General features: G+C 42.8%; 1 protein-coding gene across 2 annotated transcripts in view; it reads right to left on the bottom strand.

Moving 5' to 3' along the window:
- nlgn1 (neuroligin 1) overlaps positions 1 to 14136 on the bottom strand; it is a 107868-nt gene that overhangs the window by 81362 nt on the left and 12370 nt on the right. For both annotated transcript variants that reach the window (XM_086114764.1, XM_086114765.1), the window contains exon 2: positions 12252 to 12917. In XM_086114764.1, the coding sequence (XP_085970890.1) occupies positions 12252 to 12777 (526 nt within the window). In that variant the 5' untranslated portion in view covers positions 12778 to 12917. The remainder of the gene's footprint in view (positions 1 to 12251; positions 12918 to 14136) is intronic.

The following is a 14136-nucleotide window of genomic DNA, read 5'->3' as shown; positions in this document are numbered from 1 at the left end:
GGACTTTGTCGGTTTTGTGTTTTTGCAAATAAACATTCTTGCTGTTTGCATTTTGGGGATCCAAAACATTATTTGGTTCGTTCTCAAAACATTATTCGACTCTCAAACATACAAACACACAAAGGAACTCTTTAATTTGCTGAACATTCACACCTATGTAATAGTTCTGTATTTAAAATTTGTGTAAAAAGTAAAAAGTGGAGGCCCGGAAGTCCAGTGTTAGCATGTCGACTTCAATTCCAGCTCCGGCCTCCCTGTGTGGAGTTTGCATGTTCTCCCCGGGCCTGCGTGGGTTTTCTCCGGGTACTCCGGTTTCCTCCCACATTCCAAAAACATGTATGGCAGGCTGATTGAACACTTTAAATTGTCCCGAGGTGTGAGTGTGGGCGTGGATGGTTGTTCGTCTCTGTGTGCGCTGCGATTGGCTGTCAACCAATTCGGGGTATCCCCCGCTTACTGCCCGAAGACAGCTGAGATAGGCTCCAGCACCCCACGCGACCCTAATCAGGATGAAGCGGTTCGGAAAAATGACTGAATGAATAAATGAATAAAAAGTAAAAAATTGCCCTTCAAAATAATCCAGTAATAATTTTTTGCTTGTTTTCTGACTGTATTCAGCAGTTTTAGCAAAACCCATTTTGGATGACATCAACATCGGGACAAGGCGAACTGTACGCCACTCTTGACTTATTTGCCGGGTGTCATTTTCTCATGTTACTGGGAGTATCAAGCGAAACAAAACAAAACAAAAAAAACCCCAACTGAGATGGACCAAGGAGACGGGTGTAATTTGCAGTGATCATTCCTGTAATTTTGACCTCAAAGAGGAAGTATTTTGGTCTGAGTTTGGTATAAAATGGGTTACTTTAATCAAGGATGGCTAGGCTCCAGCAGATGACTGTCACCACTGATTGTGCAGGTGTAAAAACGCTTCACATCTCCGAGTGTCCGATAATCATGACCATTTCTGACAAAAATTTAGATGTGCATCCCTACTTATGCCCACTTCAACATCTGAAAATAACAAAGGAGTCACCACAATATTTTGGTTTTTAGTACGTTAGCGCCAATGTGAAGCTAAATCCAAAATATTTGATATTTTCACTGTACAAGACTTGAGTAGGGATGTGCAGATGAATGAATGAATGAATTTGCAGGAGAACTCCACCCCCTAGTGTATCGTGAAATATAAAAAAAGTATATAAATACATTGCACTCCCCTAGACTTACACACAATCACATACACACGTTTAAAAACTGAGATTCAATGTTATGGAATGGATTTTTAAAAATTGTGACTATACACTGTTCAAGGAAGGTTTAAAGTAGATTGTTCTTGCAAAATATATGAATTTGTATGAATCAGGCATTGACATGAGAATATGTAAAATATTCGGCACAAATTAAGATACAGTCAAAGTTGTCTTCCAAAATTATACGAATCAGGCATTAACATGACAGTATGTGGACTATTTCGGACCTAATTGAAGGTACAGTCGGTGATATCATGAGGTACTGTATATAGTAAAAATTGCACTCCTGTGGACCTACACATTCACATGCACACGATTTAAGAATTAAGATTCAACAGCCTGACTGCCCAGGGATAGAAAGTGTTTCTGTGTCTGTTGGTCCTTCTCATGACTCTATATTTCCTGCCCGAGGGCAGGAGGTTAAAGAGGCACCTGCCAGTGTGGGATGGATCAGTCAGGATTTTCTTTGCCCTTTGTAGCCCCCTTGAGTTCGCGATGTCATCCAGGGATGGCAGGGGGTAGCCGATGATTTTTTGTGCCGCCTTTCTGACTCCTTGCAGAGCATTCCTGTCCTTGGCTGTGCAGCCGGCATACCACGCTGTGATGCCGTACGCCAATACGCTCTCCACTGTGGAGCGGTAGAATGTGTGTCGCAGGTGTGCCCCCGTCTGGCATTTGTTCAGCAATCTTAAGAAGTGCAGCCTCTGTTGCGCTTTCCCGACGAAAGCATCCGTGTTGGTGTGCCATTTGAGATCATCCGCCACATGCACACCCAGGAACTTGAACGTCGAGACCTTCTCCACACAGACACCGCCAATCTATCGTGGGGAGGGGTCTGCTCTCTTCCTCCTCCAGTCCATCACCATCTCCTTTGTTTTGCTGGTGTTCAGTAGCAAGTTGTTTGGTGAACACCCGCCTACGAGTCTCTGTACCTCCTCCCTCTACGCCGTCTCATTGCCATCGGAAATGAGACCCACCAATGTCGTGTCATCGGCAAATTTCACTCTGACATTTGAGTCATACATGGGGGTACAGTCATGTGACAGGAAGGGGCTCAGCACACAGCCCTAGGGTGGGGGGCGTGCTGAGTGTCAGTGTGGAGGATGTGTGGGGCACTACCCTCACAGTCTGTGGTCGATCTGTCAGAAAGCTTCTGATCCATTTGCAGGTGGGGGATGGGTAGTCCAGGTCCTTCAACTTTGTGATGAGAATGTCAGTCAGGATAGTATTGAATGCTGAACTAAAATGCACAAAAAGCACCCTGACATAGCTTCCTTGCTTCTTTCCATGGCTCGCGGCAGCGTGAACAAAGGTGGAGATGGCATCAGCTGTTGATCTAGTTTGTCTATAGGCAAACTGATGCTGGTCTAAGTTCTGTTGGAGGCGTGATTTTAGGTGGCGAAGAACTAGCCTCTCAAGACATTTCATGACCATTGGGGTCAGTGCCACTGGTCTGTAATCAGTCAGGCTGCTGATGGTATGTTTCTTGGGGACAGGTATGTTGGTGGCTGCTTTCAGGCATGATGGGACGGTGGCCTGTGCCTGGGAGGAGTTGAAGATCTGTGTTAGGATCCCTGTCAGTTGGTCCGCACAGGCCTTCAGCACTTTCCCCTGTACTCCGTCCGGTCCTGTGGCTTTATGCGGGTTCACGGCTTTCAGGACTGCTCTCACCTCATGCTCCTTCAGCTGTAGCGACTGCGTGCTGATTTGATGTGTAGCCAGAGGGGCAGAGTGAGACCTTTCTGCGTCAAAGCGGGTGAAGATGTTCAATTCCTCCGCCAGCAAGGCATCTATGCTTACCTCTGGTGAACTGCCCTTGTAATTTGTTATGTTTTGTAAGCCCCGCCACACTTGCCTTGCATTTTTGTCCGCCAGTTGTTTCTCTACCTTTTCTTTATAGCTCCTTTTGGCTTGTTTGATCCCTCTTTTCAGGTTTGCCCTGACCACGGCATACAGCTCCAATTCTCCAGCCCTGAACGCAGAATCTCGGGCCCTGAGCAGCGTCCACACTTCCCCCGTCATCCATGGTTTTACATTTTTGAACACTTTGATCTGTTTATACACTGTGACATTGTCAGTGCAGGTCTTAATGTGAAATAAAACAGTCTCAGTGCATTCATTTCGGTCCAAGTGATCAAAAATCCGTCGGGTCCGTATTTTCAAAACAGTCCTGGAGCTGGCTGAGTGCATCTGCGGGCCAGGTTTTGACAGATTTCCTGACTGGTTTGGTTCTTATTCTGATGGGTCTATATGCTGGCACACTGAATAGTGAGATGTGATCAGACATCCCCAGATGAGGAAGGGGTATTGTCCTGTATGCACTCTTTAGGTTGGAATAGATCCTGTCCAGTGTGTTACTGCCCATGGTGGGGCCCTTTACATATTGTGCAAACTTTGGGAAAACGGTTTTTAAACAAGCCTGATTAAAGTCCCCAGCCACAATAATGGCACCCTCAGGATACTGCATCTGCTGTCCGGATATTGTGTTGTGAAGTTTGGACAGAGCTGTGTTCACGTTAGCAGTGGGGGGTATATACACGGCTGTAATTAGCACTGCGGTTAGCTCTCTCGGTAGATAGAATGGCCTACAGATTACCGTCATCATCTCTAGATCGGGCGAACAATAAGTATTTGTTCCTCTACTGTTTGTACACCAGCCTTGATGAACAAAGACGCAAAGGCCCCCTCCTCGCTTCTTTCCGGAGCTGTCGTTTCTATCAAAGCGGTGTGTGGTTCGACACGATAGCTGAATTACCTCATCCGGTATGAGTGAATGTAGCCATGTCTCTGTTATTACAGACACGCTACAGTCTGTAGCGATTGTCTGACAACAGCAGCTCCATCTCGGCAATTTTGTTGACGATAGATCTGCCATTTGTCAGGAAGATGCTTGGCAGCGCTGGTCTGAGCGGCTGCTTCCTTAGCCTCGCTAGCAGGCCCGCCATGCACCCCCGCTTTTGTCTCCGCTCTCTGCGCCGCCTCCTAGTCCCGACAACAATCCACGGAGAGCCCGGTGGTCTGGCTATCGCTGGGGGTATATCCCACATACCTCTGAAGTCCGCAATTATCGCGATTTCACTCGCAAGTCCAATGTTTTTTAACTCTGCACTGATATATGTGTACAAGCCATTGACACACTTGATCACATAATCCTGTTGATAATCGATCCTAATTTTGAAACAGTTAGCAATGCCCAAGGTTTTTTTAAAGACCCGTGGCAGCTCATCCTGTCAGCGAACACAGTGCATAGCTAGACTGATCTGGTCGGCAGACGGCAGAACAGGTCTGGCAGATGTGGAGCCCGGGGTGCCGTGCCAACCCTTGGCACAGACAATGGCTCCTGCATCCCTGTATTCAAAGCTGTACAACCCATGTCACAACGTCTGGGCTGTCGCTTTATGCCCGGTGACGACCTCATGACTGTGGACGGCCAAGAATCAGTGTGGGGTGTGCACACATGACATTCTGATGGCTGTGGCTAGCCAACGGGCAGCTAGAATGCAATGTTTTTTCTCAGCCAACCAACAAGCATTATCAAGTGGATGCCCCTGAGGTACAATGCGAGCCTTTTTTTTCTTTTTTCAGTGTGTAAGCATCCTTGGGTGACTTGACAGGCTTTTTATGAATCTCATCATTATTATTCCTAAAACAAAAACAGATCTGGAATGAGAGAAACTGAAGGTTAACTCCTCTTTTCCTAATTTTCTTATAAGTGAGTGCATGTAGAGGCTTATCGCTGATATTTTCAGAGGCTTAAGTACTGATGAATAGAAATGTCCACAGAAATTTTGGTGATGAAGGAGCGCAGTTTTCGGACATTATAAGCGATGTATGTTCAGTGATTTAAAATGTAAAAATTGTGTCCAGTTCCTCCAATGACATCACACCAAGATGTGGGTGGAGAGAGCCAGGCGCATCCATACGGCAGAAGTAAAATGGATGTTCCAAGATTAGTTATTCACTAACTCCTCCCAAATGGATTTAATTGAAAGTGTAACCTAGTTAAATTTTCCGAATCAAAAAAATACAGAAAGAGCATTTTTGAGTGAAAAATCAGTCTCCTTAATTTTACTGATGACACTATTGGATGAAAATGAATATCAATTTAAAGCACGGGCCAGGGAATTAAAATGAAAAACTCTATAATGTGGGCTTTTTTTTCTTTTACTCTTTACATGCGCGGGGGTGGGGTGGGTTGTGCAGTGAGGCTCAGCCCTGCATAGATTATACCATTGTGAACACAGTGACGCTAAAAATAAGCTTCACTTGAATAGCTTTCTGCTGCACCACATATTTCAATTTTTATGTCCTTTCCTTTATTTCATTTTTTTCTTTCTTCCTCTCTCTATTTCTTTATTTCTACATTGTTGTGCATGTAAAAATACATACCTCCTTTCCTACATATTTTCTTGCCCGGTTTTCTTGCACATTCCTTGGATATTCTTTTGACTGTAAAATGAATAGAAGACTAAAAAAATAACGTGGCCCCCTGGACACACATTGCAGAAGTGTTGGCATGCACACACACACAGAGACACACACACACACACACACACACACACACAAAGGTATTTAATGAGATTGTCATATGAAAAATTAATGTGGGGAAAATGAATAACAGCATCTGATGAGAGGACCGTTCAGTTAACCTTGTTTATGAAGTACAGCCATGGCTAAGGGACTGTGTTCGTGGAGTAGCTCTAACCAGGGGTGTCCAAATTCAATCCTCGGGGGCCGCTGTCCTGCCTGTTTTATTCTGACTCTGCTGCAACACACATGAGTCAAATGATGAGGATCGTTCTTATGCTTCTTCAGAGCTCGCTGATGAGCTGATCCTTTGAATCAGGTTTGTTACAGCAGGGAGAGATGGAAAACAGGCAGGACAGAGGACCAGAGCTGGAAATGCCTGCACAGTCGGAAGGTGGTGCAGGAGACCAACTATTGGTGAATGCTAGAAAAGCTATTTAACAGGTGTTACTCGGGTTCTTTGGAAGCCAGGATTTTTCTAGTCTATTTTCCTGTCAAAAATCCATGATTGATGAGACACTTTCTAAAGGTTGTTTGCAGTACAGAGGTGTTTCTAAAAATTGACGGAAAACGAGCAGTCTGCAGTTAACAAAACACTTTTCGTCATGTTAAAAATCTGCTTCTTGAATATTTAAAAATGATCTTGGGAAAAATCATCCCCCATTTTATGTCTCAAATTATATTGTAATTATAATTGAAAAACAACAAGAATTGTCCTTCAGAGACTGTTCAGACAGAAGGCATGACTGAGAGGTGTTGTCAATCATTTGCCATGTACACACAAGGACACGCCGCAGCTGAACAGGGCACCCAAGCAGCCACAGTTTCCTTGGCTGCATTATTTAAATGAGATTAGCAACAAAAGTTAAAAAGAGGGATTTGGACAGCTTTCAAGAAAAAAACAGGGTTACAGCCAGAGGTGGGCATTCCATCAGTTCTGACAGAAGGTTTGTCAGTCCATCACTAATCCGTGCTCTTTTTGACGACAATTGATGAATGACAGGACAGGACTAAGCACTGACGGGAAATGGGTTTTCGTCCATCAGTTGTAATCGTCACTAACCGAGTCAAGTACCGACTGACCTCTCAGCAACCAACGGTTGCCCAGTTTGCTGACGACTGACAGAAACATTTCTTGCTGGACTCGTGTGTTTGTTCGCGGGAGTTTTTTCAAGACCCATTGACGATATACAGTATGTGTGATAGAGAATGCTCTTGTTTTCAATCGGATCTCTGCAGGGACTCTGATGACCGGCTGTGATTGGCTAAGGAGGCGGAATTAGATGGTATCACTTCACATATGAAACTTGGCACACACAACACGCTTGGCCAAAATAATCACCATTTTATGAGTTCATTTTTTGGTGAAAAATTGGCTTGCACCATCTACAAATGTTTCTACGAAACAGCCCTTGTTGAAAATTTTACCAAGATCTACCAAATGTTTCAGGCACACGTAATATCCCGAGCCCTGAAACAATTCTCTGGAGTCTGACTCAAAACTCAAAAGGAAGTTGGCCACTTTTAATTACCTTTCAAATTTTGCCTCATTTGTGGCCTTGTATCGAGGTTTTTTTTTAAATTACAATAGCTTTTAATCTGATGTACTTAATTTTCAAACAATTCTCATGTGCCACTATCCCAACCTGCAAGTACCCCAATGTTGCGAGGGCGCGTTATAGCTGCTTGCAGCTCTAGTAATGACATTGGCTTTTTCATCTGTTGGACTATGACGTGTTTTTTTTGTTTGTTTGTTTTTTGTTTTGCTTCTTGTGACGGACTCATTGACTGATGGAGTGGTGAACCGGTGAAATTTACCAACGGAAGCAGTGACAGAAGAAGTAAAATAACATGACAGACTGATGGAGTGACCAAGTGATAACAGTTGTGTTCATCTTGAAAAAAATGACAGACTGACGATGACGGACGGGTAACCAGGCTGCTGACAGATGATGAATGACGGAGTAACATGTTGTGAAGTGCCCACCTCTGGTAACAACACAACACTCCATCATGAATTGAGTCTTGCTTGCGATGTAATAGCCGTGGCTAAATTGTCACATTCTGTAGCTGTTGACTGTGCCTGTTCTTTCAGTGCAGGGTCACATGAGGGGTGTGGCTTTGGTCAAAGACTAGACCTCAGTTCAGCCAGCATCCCAGTATTTACTCTGCACGTTTAGCCTTTTGCCTTTTTTTTGTTCCATGAAAGAATGGCGGAAGGACTGGGAATTTGAAAAATGAACAAAATCGATATCCGGTGGAAACTGTTGTGAATTAAGTGGACACATTTAAAGCAGAGAAGTTCTGAAAGTGTAATTTTGCCCGGGTTTCCCAAGGGTTTCAGTGCCATGCTCACTCATGTGATCAACGTCTGGAGCCAAGTGGATGATTGAGCAGAGAAGCTGGTTCTGTTAAGTGGGCTGTTACTGTTTTAATAGTTGTTTAATTTCTGTTTTGCGGTCGTTTTGAGCAATGATTCTCTTTGAGTAAACTTTTCAACTTCTTGAACCTCTTCAGTCTATGTCAATCTACTTAGCTTGTCATGGAGACTGCTTCTTAGCTAGCATATTCTTGTCACTCATGAGAAAAAGGTCAAGTTATATGCATGGTAACTAATTCCAATCATTCGGATTGACACTGGCACGACAATAACTCTACGACTGAATCATTTTATAATTGACTGTGACAGTTAAAAAAAATTGTGTAAGGCATAGCAGCAACTCAAAGCTCATCACCCCTCCTTATTCATCATTTAAGTTGTGTTAAGTGCCTTTTATCTAACATACATAAAACAGTATGTTAGTTGTAATAATTATATGTACATATATTATTTGACATCATCGGTGACTGCGTTTAAAAAAATATATATTATTTTTGAAATTAAAACTAGGGGTGATGGATTCCCATTTATTTGGTGTGCACGGTCAGGAAGACAGTCAAGTCAGCCGCAGAAAAGCCGCAAAAATCAATTATGCTATGTATGACAGTAATACACTGTCAATGAGGTGAGAAGGCCAACTTAAAAAGCAAATCTTACGAAATCACAGTAAATGGCGTGTCACACTTTTATTCTGAAGTTGTTCCTGTTAGTTTCTGGTGGTGTTAGTGGCTGACTTGACCTCTCTTGCTATCAGAAACTGTTGCCATCCCACAGTCATGTTCAATTGCTAAGCAAGGTTGCTAAAAAACTGCTAATTAATTACGCTGACATTGGACAATATGACGCGTGTTATTAGCTTTAGTGTCTCATGGCTAGCAGCTATCTTCTAAGCGAATGGCCGATATAGGCTGGCAAGAGCCATCGGATGACTCTTCAATGGCATATTAATAGGCAAAAATTACTCTCCACACTCTGATGCTGACAGCTTCACACAGTTACAGTTCCACCGATCAATTGTTAACAAACCAGGCTTACTCAAATGTACTGTTTTAGCTGGCAAAATCTCTACTGTAGTTCTGACGTCACTTCAACCAATAACTCATATTCTAATGTCTATAGGGGATAAAATACAGTTTGCTGCTATCCAGTTTAAATTTAAGTAAAATTTTTGATCTAAAGAATAAAACCATTTATTGTTCATTCTTATGTCAATGTGGTACTTTCACTTCTATATTTATAATTGTTCTTTAACCAAGCAAATAAATGGATTATTTTATACAACTTTCAGTGGAGTATCTTGCTCCAAAAATATTCAATAGATGCAGCCCTAATTTAAACTGCAAAAAGCTGGCATAACCTCTGATCGGTATACTTCCCAGTCAGCAAAGGCATCTGGCCCGCATTCGGCATGAAGCTGGCACAGCTGGCCTTGTGTAAGCACTGGCATAATGCATGTGGGCCGAATACGGCCCAGGAGTGGCAAAGGAGGCACTGGCTTGACTCTGGCAAACCAGATGTGGGCCAATTGTGGAGTGAAGTATTTGGGCCAGAAATCAATTTACAACTCCGGCCCATATACAGTATGGCCAGCCAGTATTGAGCCATCCTTAAATGCAGTTTCAGATTTTTTTTCTACACACATTCTTGTTTTACAATTGCAGATCTATGCGGAATTCCATTCATCACACACACACACACACAAATTCTTGTGCACGCTCGCTAGTGCGCACACACAAATTAAACGTGGTCAAGAAAGAATATGTTGAAGTCGATGGTGTCAGCGAAAGAAGGTGCCAGTACAAGTTTTTAATTTTCGTGTTTTGTGGTTTGTTTTCCTCGTACATACTTTAATATACAACAGTCATGTATTGCTACACTCCAATATAGTAGGTGGTGATGCACCGCAAACGTTAGCTGCCACCCACCAATTAAGAAGAAGAAGAAGCAAGAAGAACAGTGCGCGACCCTCGCATGGTGGGATGCCTCTGAGTGGCGCGAGGGGGGAACGCCGGGGCTCTTGGGCCCCTGACGCGGCTAAATGCCTACCAGCCGGCGGGGAAGCAGATGGGGTCTCACCGGAAGGTGAGGCGCCCAGTGCTCGCCCCGCCGGAGCGGAGGGGAATGTGAGTAGCCGCCCCACAACCCTCCTGAAACAATAATCAGGTGAGGGCCCTGCGGGGACCCTCACTGTGTGTGAACCATTTGTCCTTTGTGACAGTACACTGACAGTTACAAAACGAAGACAATTCTGTCTAGAGTTTAGCCTGAATTTTGAAGGGCGCTAATAATGACGATTAGCATTCGCCCGAAATTGGGGGAGGGAGGGATTATGTGCTCCAAGTACAGATATGACTTATTTATGGTGGTAAAGGGATATGTTGTGCTACAATTTGAGGGTTATTTACATGTATTTGTTTTTTCTAAAATTGTCACCTGCTGTATCTAAATCGAGACTGAAGCGCGCGAATTTTGAAAATAAACCGCTCAGCTACATCACAGGCAGGCTGGGCCTGAACCTGCTGCGTCAGTTTCCGTGTGCATATGAGTTTAGTCAAAATGTCGGTGATTGAACAGTCAGAGGTGCTGCCAAAAAAAGAACCCTTTCTGCACTGAAATACAATGAATTAATTTTGATTCAGTTTGCTGCGAGACAAACCGGATACTTCATACTTGACCATAAGTTAATTTAAAATGTATTACCTCAATTCAAAAACTAAATCTGACGTTGAAATGAAAAGTTTTGTATTTGTAAGACTGAATATGAAAATAAACAGAATTTATTATTTATTTATTATTATCATTTTAATTTTCAGTGAGGATCAAATACAGTTTCAAAGAAAAAAATCTATCCTTTCAAATTAAAATTGTACAATTCAGATTCAGTTATTCAATATGATTCAGAGTAAAATATACAAATCCATCCATTGGAATTTCCCCATTGTGGGACAAATAAAGGATATCTTATCTTATTATCCGAGTCACTTAACTTCAATTCATGTATTTCACATTCGGTATACACTATTTAAAAGTTATTCACGTTTAGTTGTTGGTGGCAAATATTTCGCCCCACAGCATCACACCTAGTTTAAGAAATTTCAAGGGTTATTTTTACTGACCATTCATTGGTCATGACATGTATAAATGTTTGTTTTCCTAACACACTGTCCATCCTTGTTTTCTTACAGCTCTTACAGCCGCTGTGAGACCTAACAGCCTAACATCTTGGGTCTCAGACCAGGAAATCGATGTCACAATCAAAAGATGGCTACATCTGGCTCCTGATCGGGATGGCGACAGGAAAGAGAGGATGAGAAGAAAAGAGGGTACGGAGAGCACAACAATTTGATGGATAGAAAAATGCAGTTTAAGAGCAAGCTGCATCCCAATTTGGACTCTGTGTTCACTGTTAAATAAAGAAAAGTGCATTTTTCCAGTGTATGTGCAGTTATATGTGAGGTTCACAAATTACGACAATAAACATATTTTTATAACAGTCGTTTTTCAGACTTTTTTTTTTTTTTTTTTAATGTGGGTCAAATATGGCTCTGAAAGCTGTGGCTTAGATGAGGTTTAAGTTGAATTAAGGCTGATACGAGGAACCTGTTCTGGCCCAGCGTAGGGCCGGAGTAGGGCCAGATATGGTTATACAATGTGGCTCAGATCTGGGCCGAATGCGGCCCACATCATGAATGCCAGATGTGGGCCACTGCAGGACCGTCATTCATTGAGGTATGTGGGCCGAGTGCACGTGCCGTGTCTGCCCCAGAGCTGGACCAGACCAATTTTGCTGACTGGGTTGTAAAATAAAACAAGTTGTTGATGATGGAAAAGAGAGACAGAGATGGTGAAGGAAAAAAAAATAATGTCAATGTTTTGTCCAAAGACTCACACCGTTCTAGACTACAAACATGCTTATTGAACATGCTCAAGGTCATGCAATCTACTGAGACAGAGACACACAGAAACAAAATTGCACTCACACAGATACAATAACACACGACTCTGAACTCTTAAGCAAGTAGCAGATTCATTTCACTAACACTCTCCACTATCGCTCCAACCGTTGTTCCCTTAGCCATTAACTAACTCACCATCTTCCGTGGGCACATAGATGTTAAGGTAGAGGCAGTCCTCACTCTGGTCCTGGACGTATGATGATACAACATCAATACTGTTGGTGAACCAGACTGGAAGCATCACATCAGGAAGGCGGCCCTCCACAATGTTCTGGGGGCACACTGGGGCAAAGTGTGTTGCATTGCGGATATCCGGCCATGGCACTAAAGGCTCAGGTGGCTGAAAGCGGTGCTCGCCTGTGGGTGGAGCTGCAAATGGAACACCGAGAAACTGCACAACGGGGCCCAAGATCTCATTGTTCAACTCCTTCTTGATTCCACGGAGCTTGCCATTGGTGGTTGTGACCACAGGATCATTTTCATACATTTTCTCACCCTTTGCAGCACACGTGTGCATTAGGAGTAGAACCAGCCATAGAAAGGACCACCATTTTCCAGTGCTTCTGTGACGCTCCAAACGTATATATTGCATTTTCTTGCTGCACATATAAGAAGGCTGAAGTAGATGTCCAGTCCTTAGATGTTGTCTCAGTGTAGCCATAATTCTATACTGATTTTTTTAATTTATTATATATATATATCTATTTTGCTGTCCAAGTATTAAATGTTTTCCTTTTCTAATTTGTGGTGAGATGATAGATGACAAGTCAGAATACCAAAAGAGAGTGTTTAATCCAGCCCCTGCAAAAAAAATAAAAAAAAAGGAATGTGCAACAGTTAGTACCCACATGGAAACAAAAGGGAGGTTCACACATTTTTTGTCAGAAACAAATATATAATTCTGATGAAAATTAAACATTTTGAATGTAGTCACATACTGTATATTACATGAAAAACACTTAAAATACATTGATTGGCCATAGAAAGGGTAATCATATTGAATTTTAATCCCCACTGTGAAAATGTTCTCAAGTTAACAATATTCTATTGCAAATATAATTTATTATTGTGTATGAGGTGTGAGATTGATGCACTAAACCATATGGCTAATTGGCGATGATCTGGCAAAATGAGGTCACCAAAATATTGGAAACTGCTCTCAGTATTGTGCACCACAGCAATAGAGGTAAACGGTGTAGACGTTTCAAGTTGTACTCAAGGTGGGATCGGATGCTGTCAAAAGACAGGGTACAAACTCCATCATAAAGATGGCAAAGATGTGCGAAGGGGGCTGAAGCAGATCGCAGGCAAGGTTGTTCCCTTGGATCCCAGTCTTCCTTCCCAGCTTCTATGAGTGGAACAGCAATCTTGAGCCTCTATCCCACTGAGATGCGAATGAGTGCCAGTGTTTTTGTAGGTAGCGAATGTTACATTCTCGTCAGGGTACACTCAAGGTCACAAATGGTCGCCAGAAGTTCACTAACAGCTTTAGCGTTTTTTCTTTTCTTTTTGAACATGTTCAAAATTCCCTTGTGACAAAAAGTACAGGGAACCGTTTGGCGAACATTTGCAACCTTGAACGAAACCTGAGGAATCTTCGCCACTTTCAAAAACACTGGCAATTGTTCACACTTCAATGGGAGAGGGGCATTACAAAGATTGACAGGAGCAAAGAAATTATGTCTCCTGAATTTGCATCAGCATGTCATGTGAGTATCACGTTATCTTCTATTTATTTCTACTATATTGCTATAGTAAAGAGGTTTGCAGTGGTTTCAAGGTGATGAATGAATGAATGAATGAATGAATGAATGAATGAATGAATGAATGAATGAATGGCTGATGGTGTCGTGGTACACTCATCTGACTTGTGTGTGGGCTGCATGGGGTCATTTCCCACTCAGTGACAGTGTGGCTGTGGGTGTAAATGGTCTTTTGTCTCTATGTGTGCTCTGCGATTGGCTAGCGACCAGTTCAGATTATAGTCTGCCTTCGGCCCGAAGTCACGTGAGAGAGGCTC

Source organism: Hippocampus guttulatus, chromosome 7, assembly GCF_054856545.1.
Source record: "Hippocampus guttulatus isolate MCC_2025c chromosome 7, RoL_Hgut_1.0, whole genome shotgun sequence".
Taxonomy (NCBI): Eukaryota; Metazoa; Chordata; class Actinopteri; order Syngnathiformes; family Syngnathidae; genus Hippocampus; species Hippocampus guttulatus.
The sequence above is the reverse complement of the archived record's forward strand: the minus strand, read 5'-3'. Positions and strand labels throughout refer to the sequence as shown.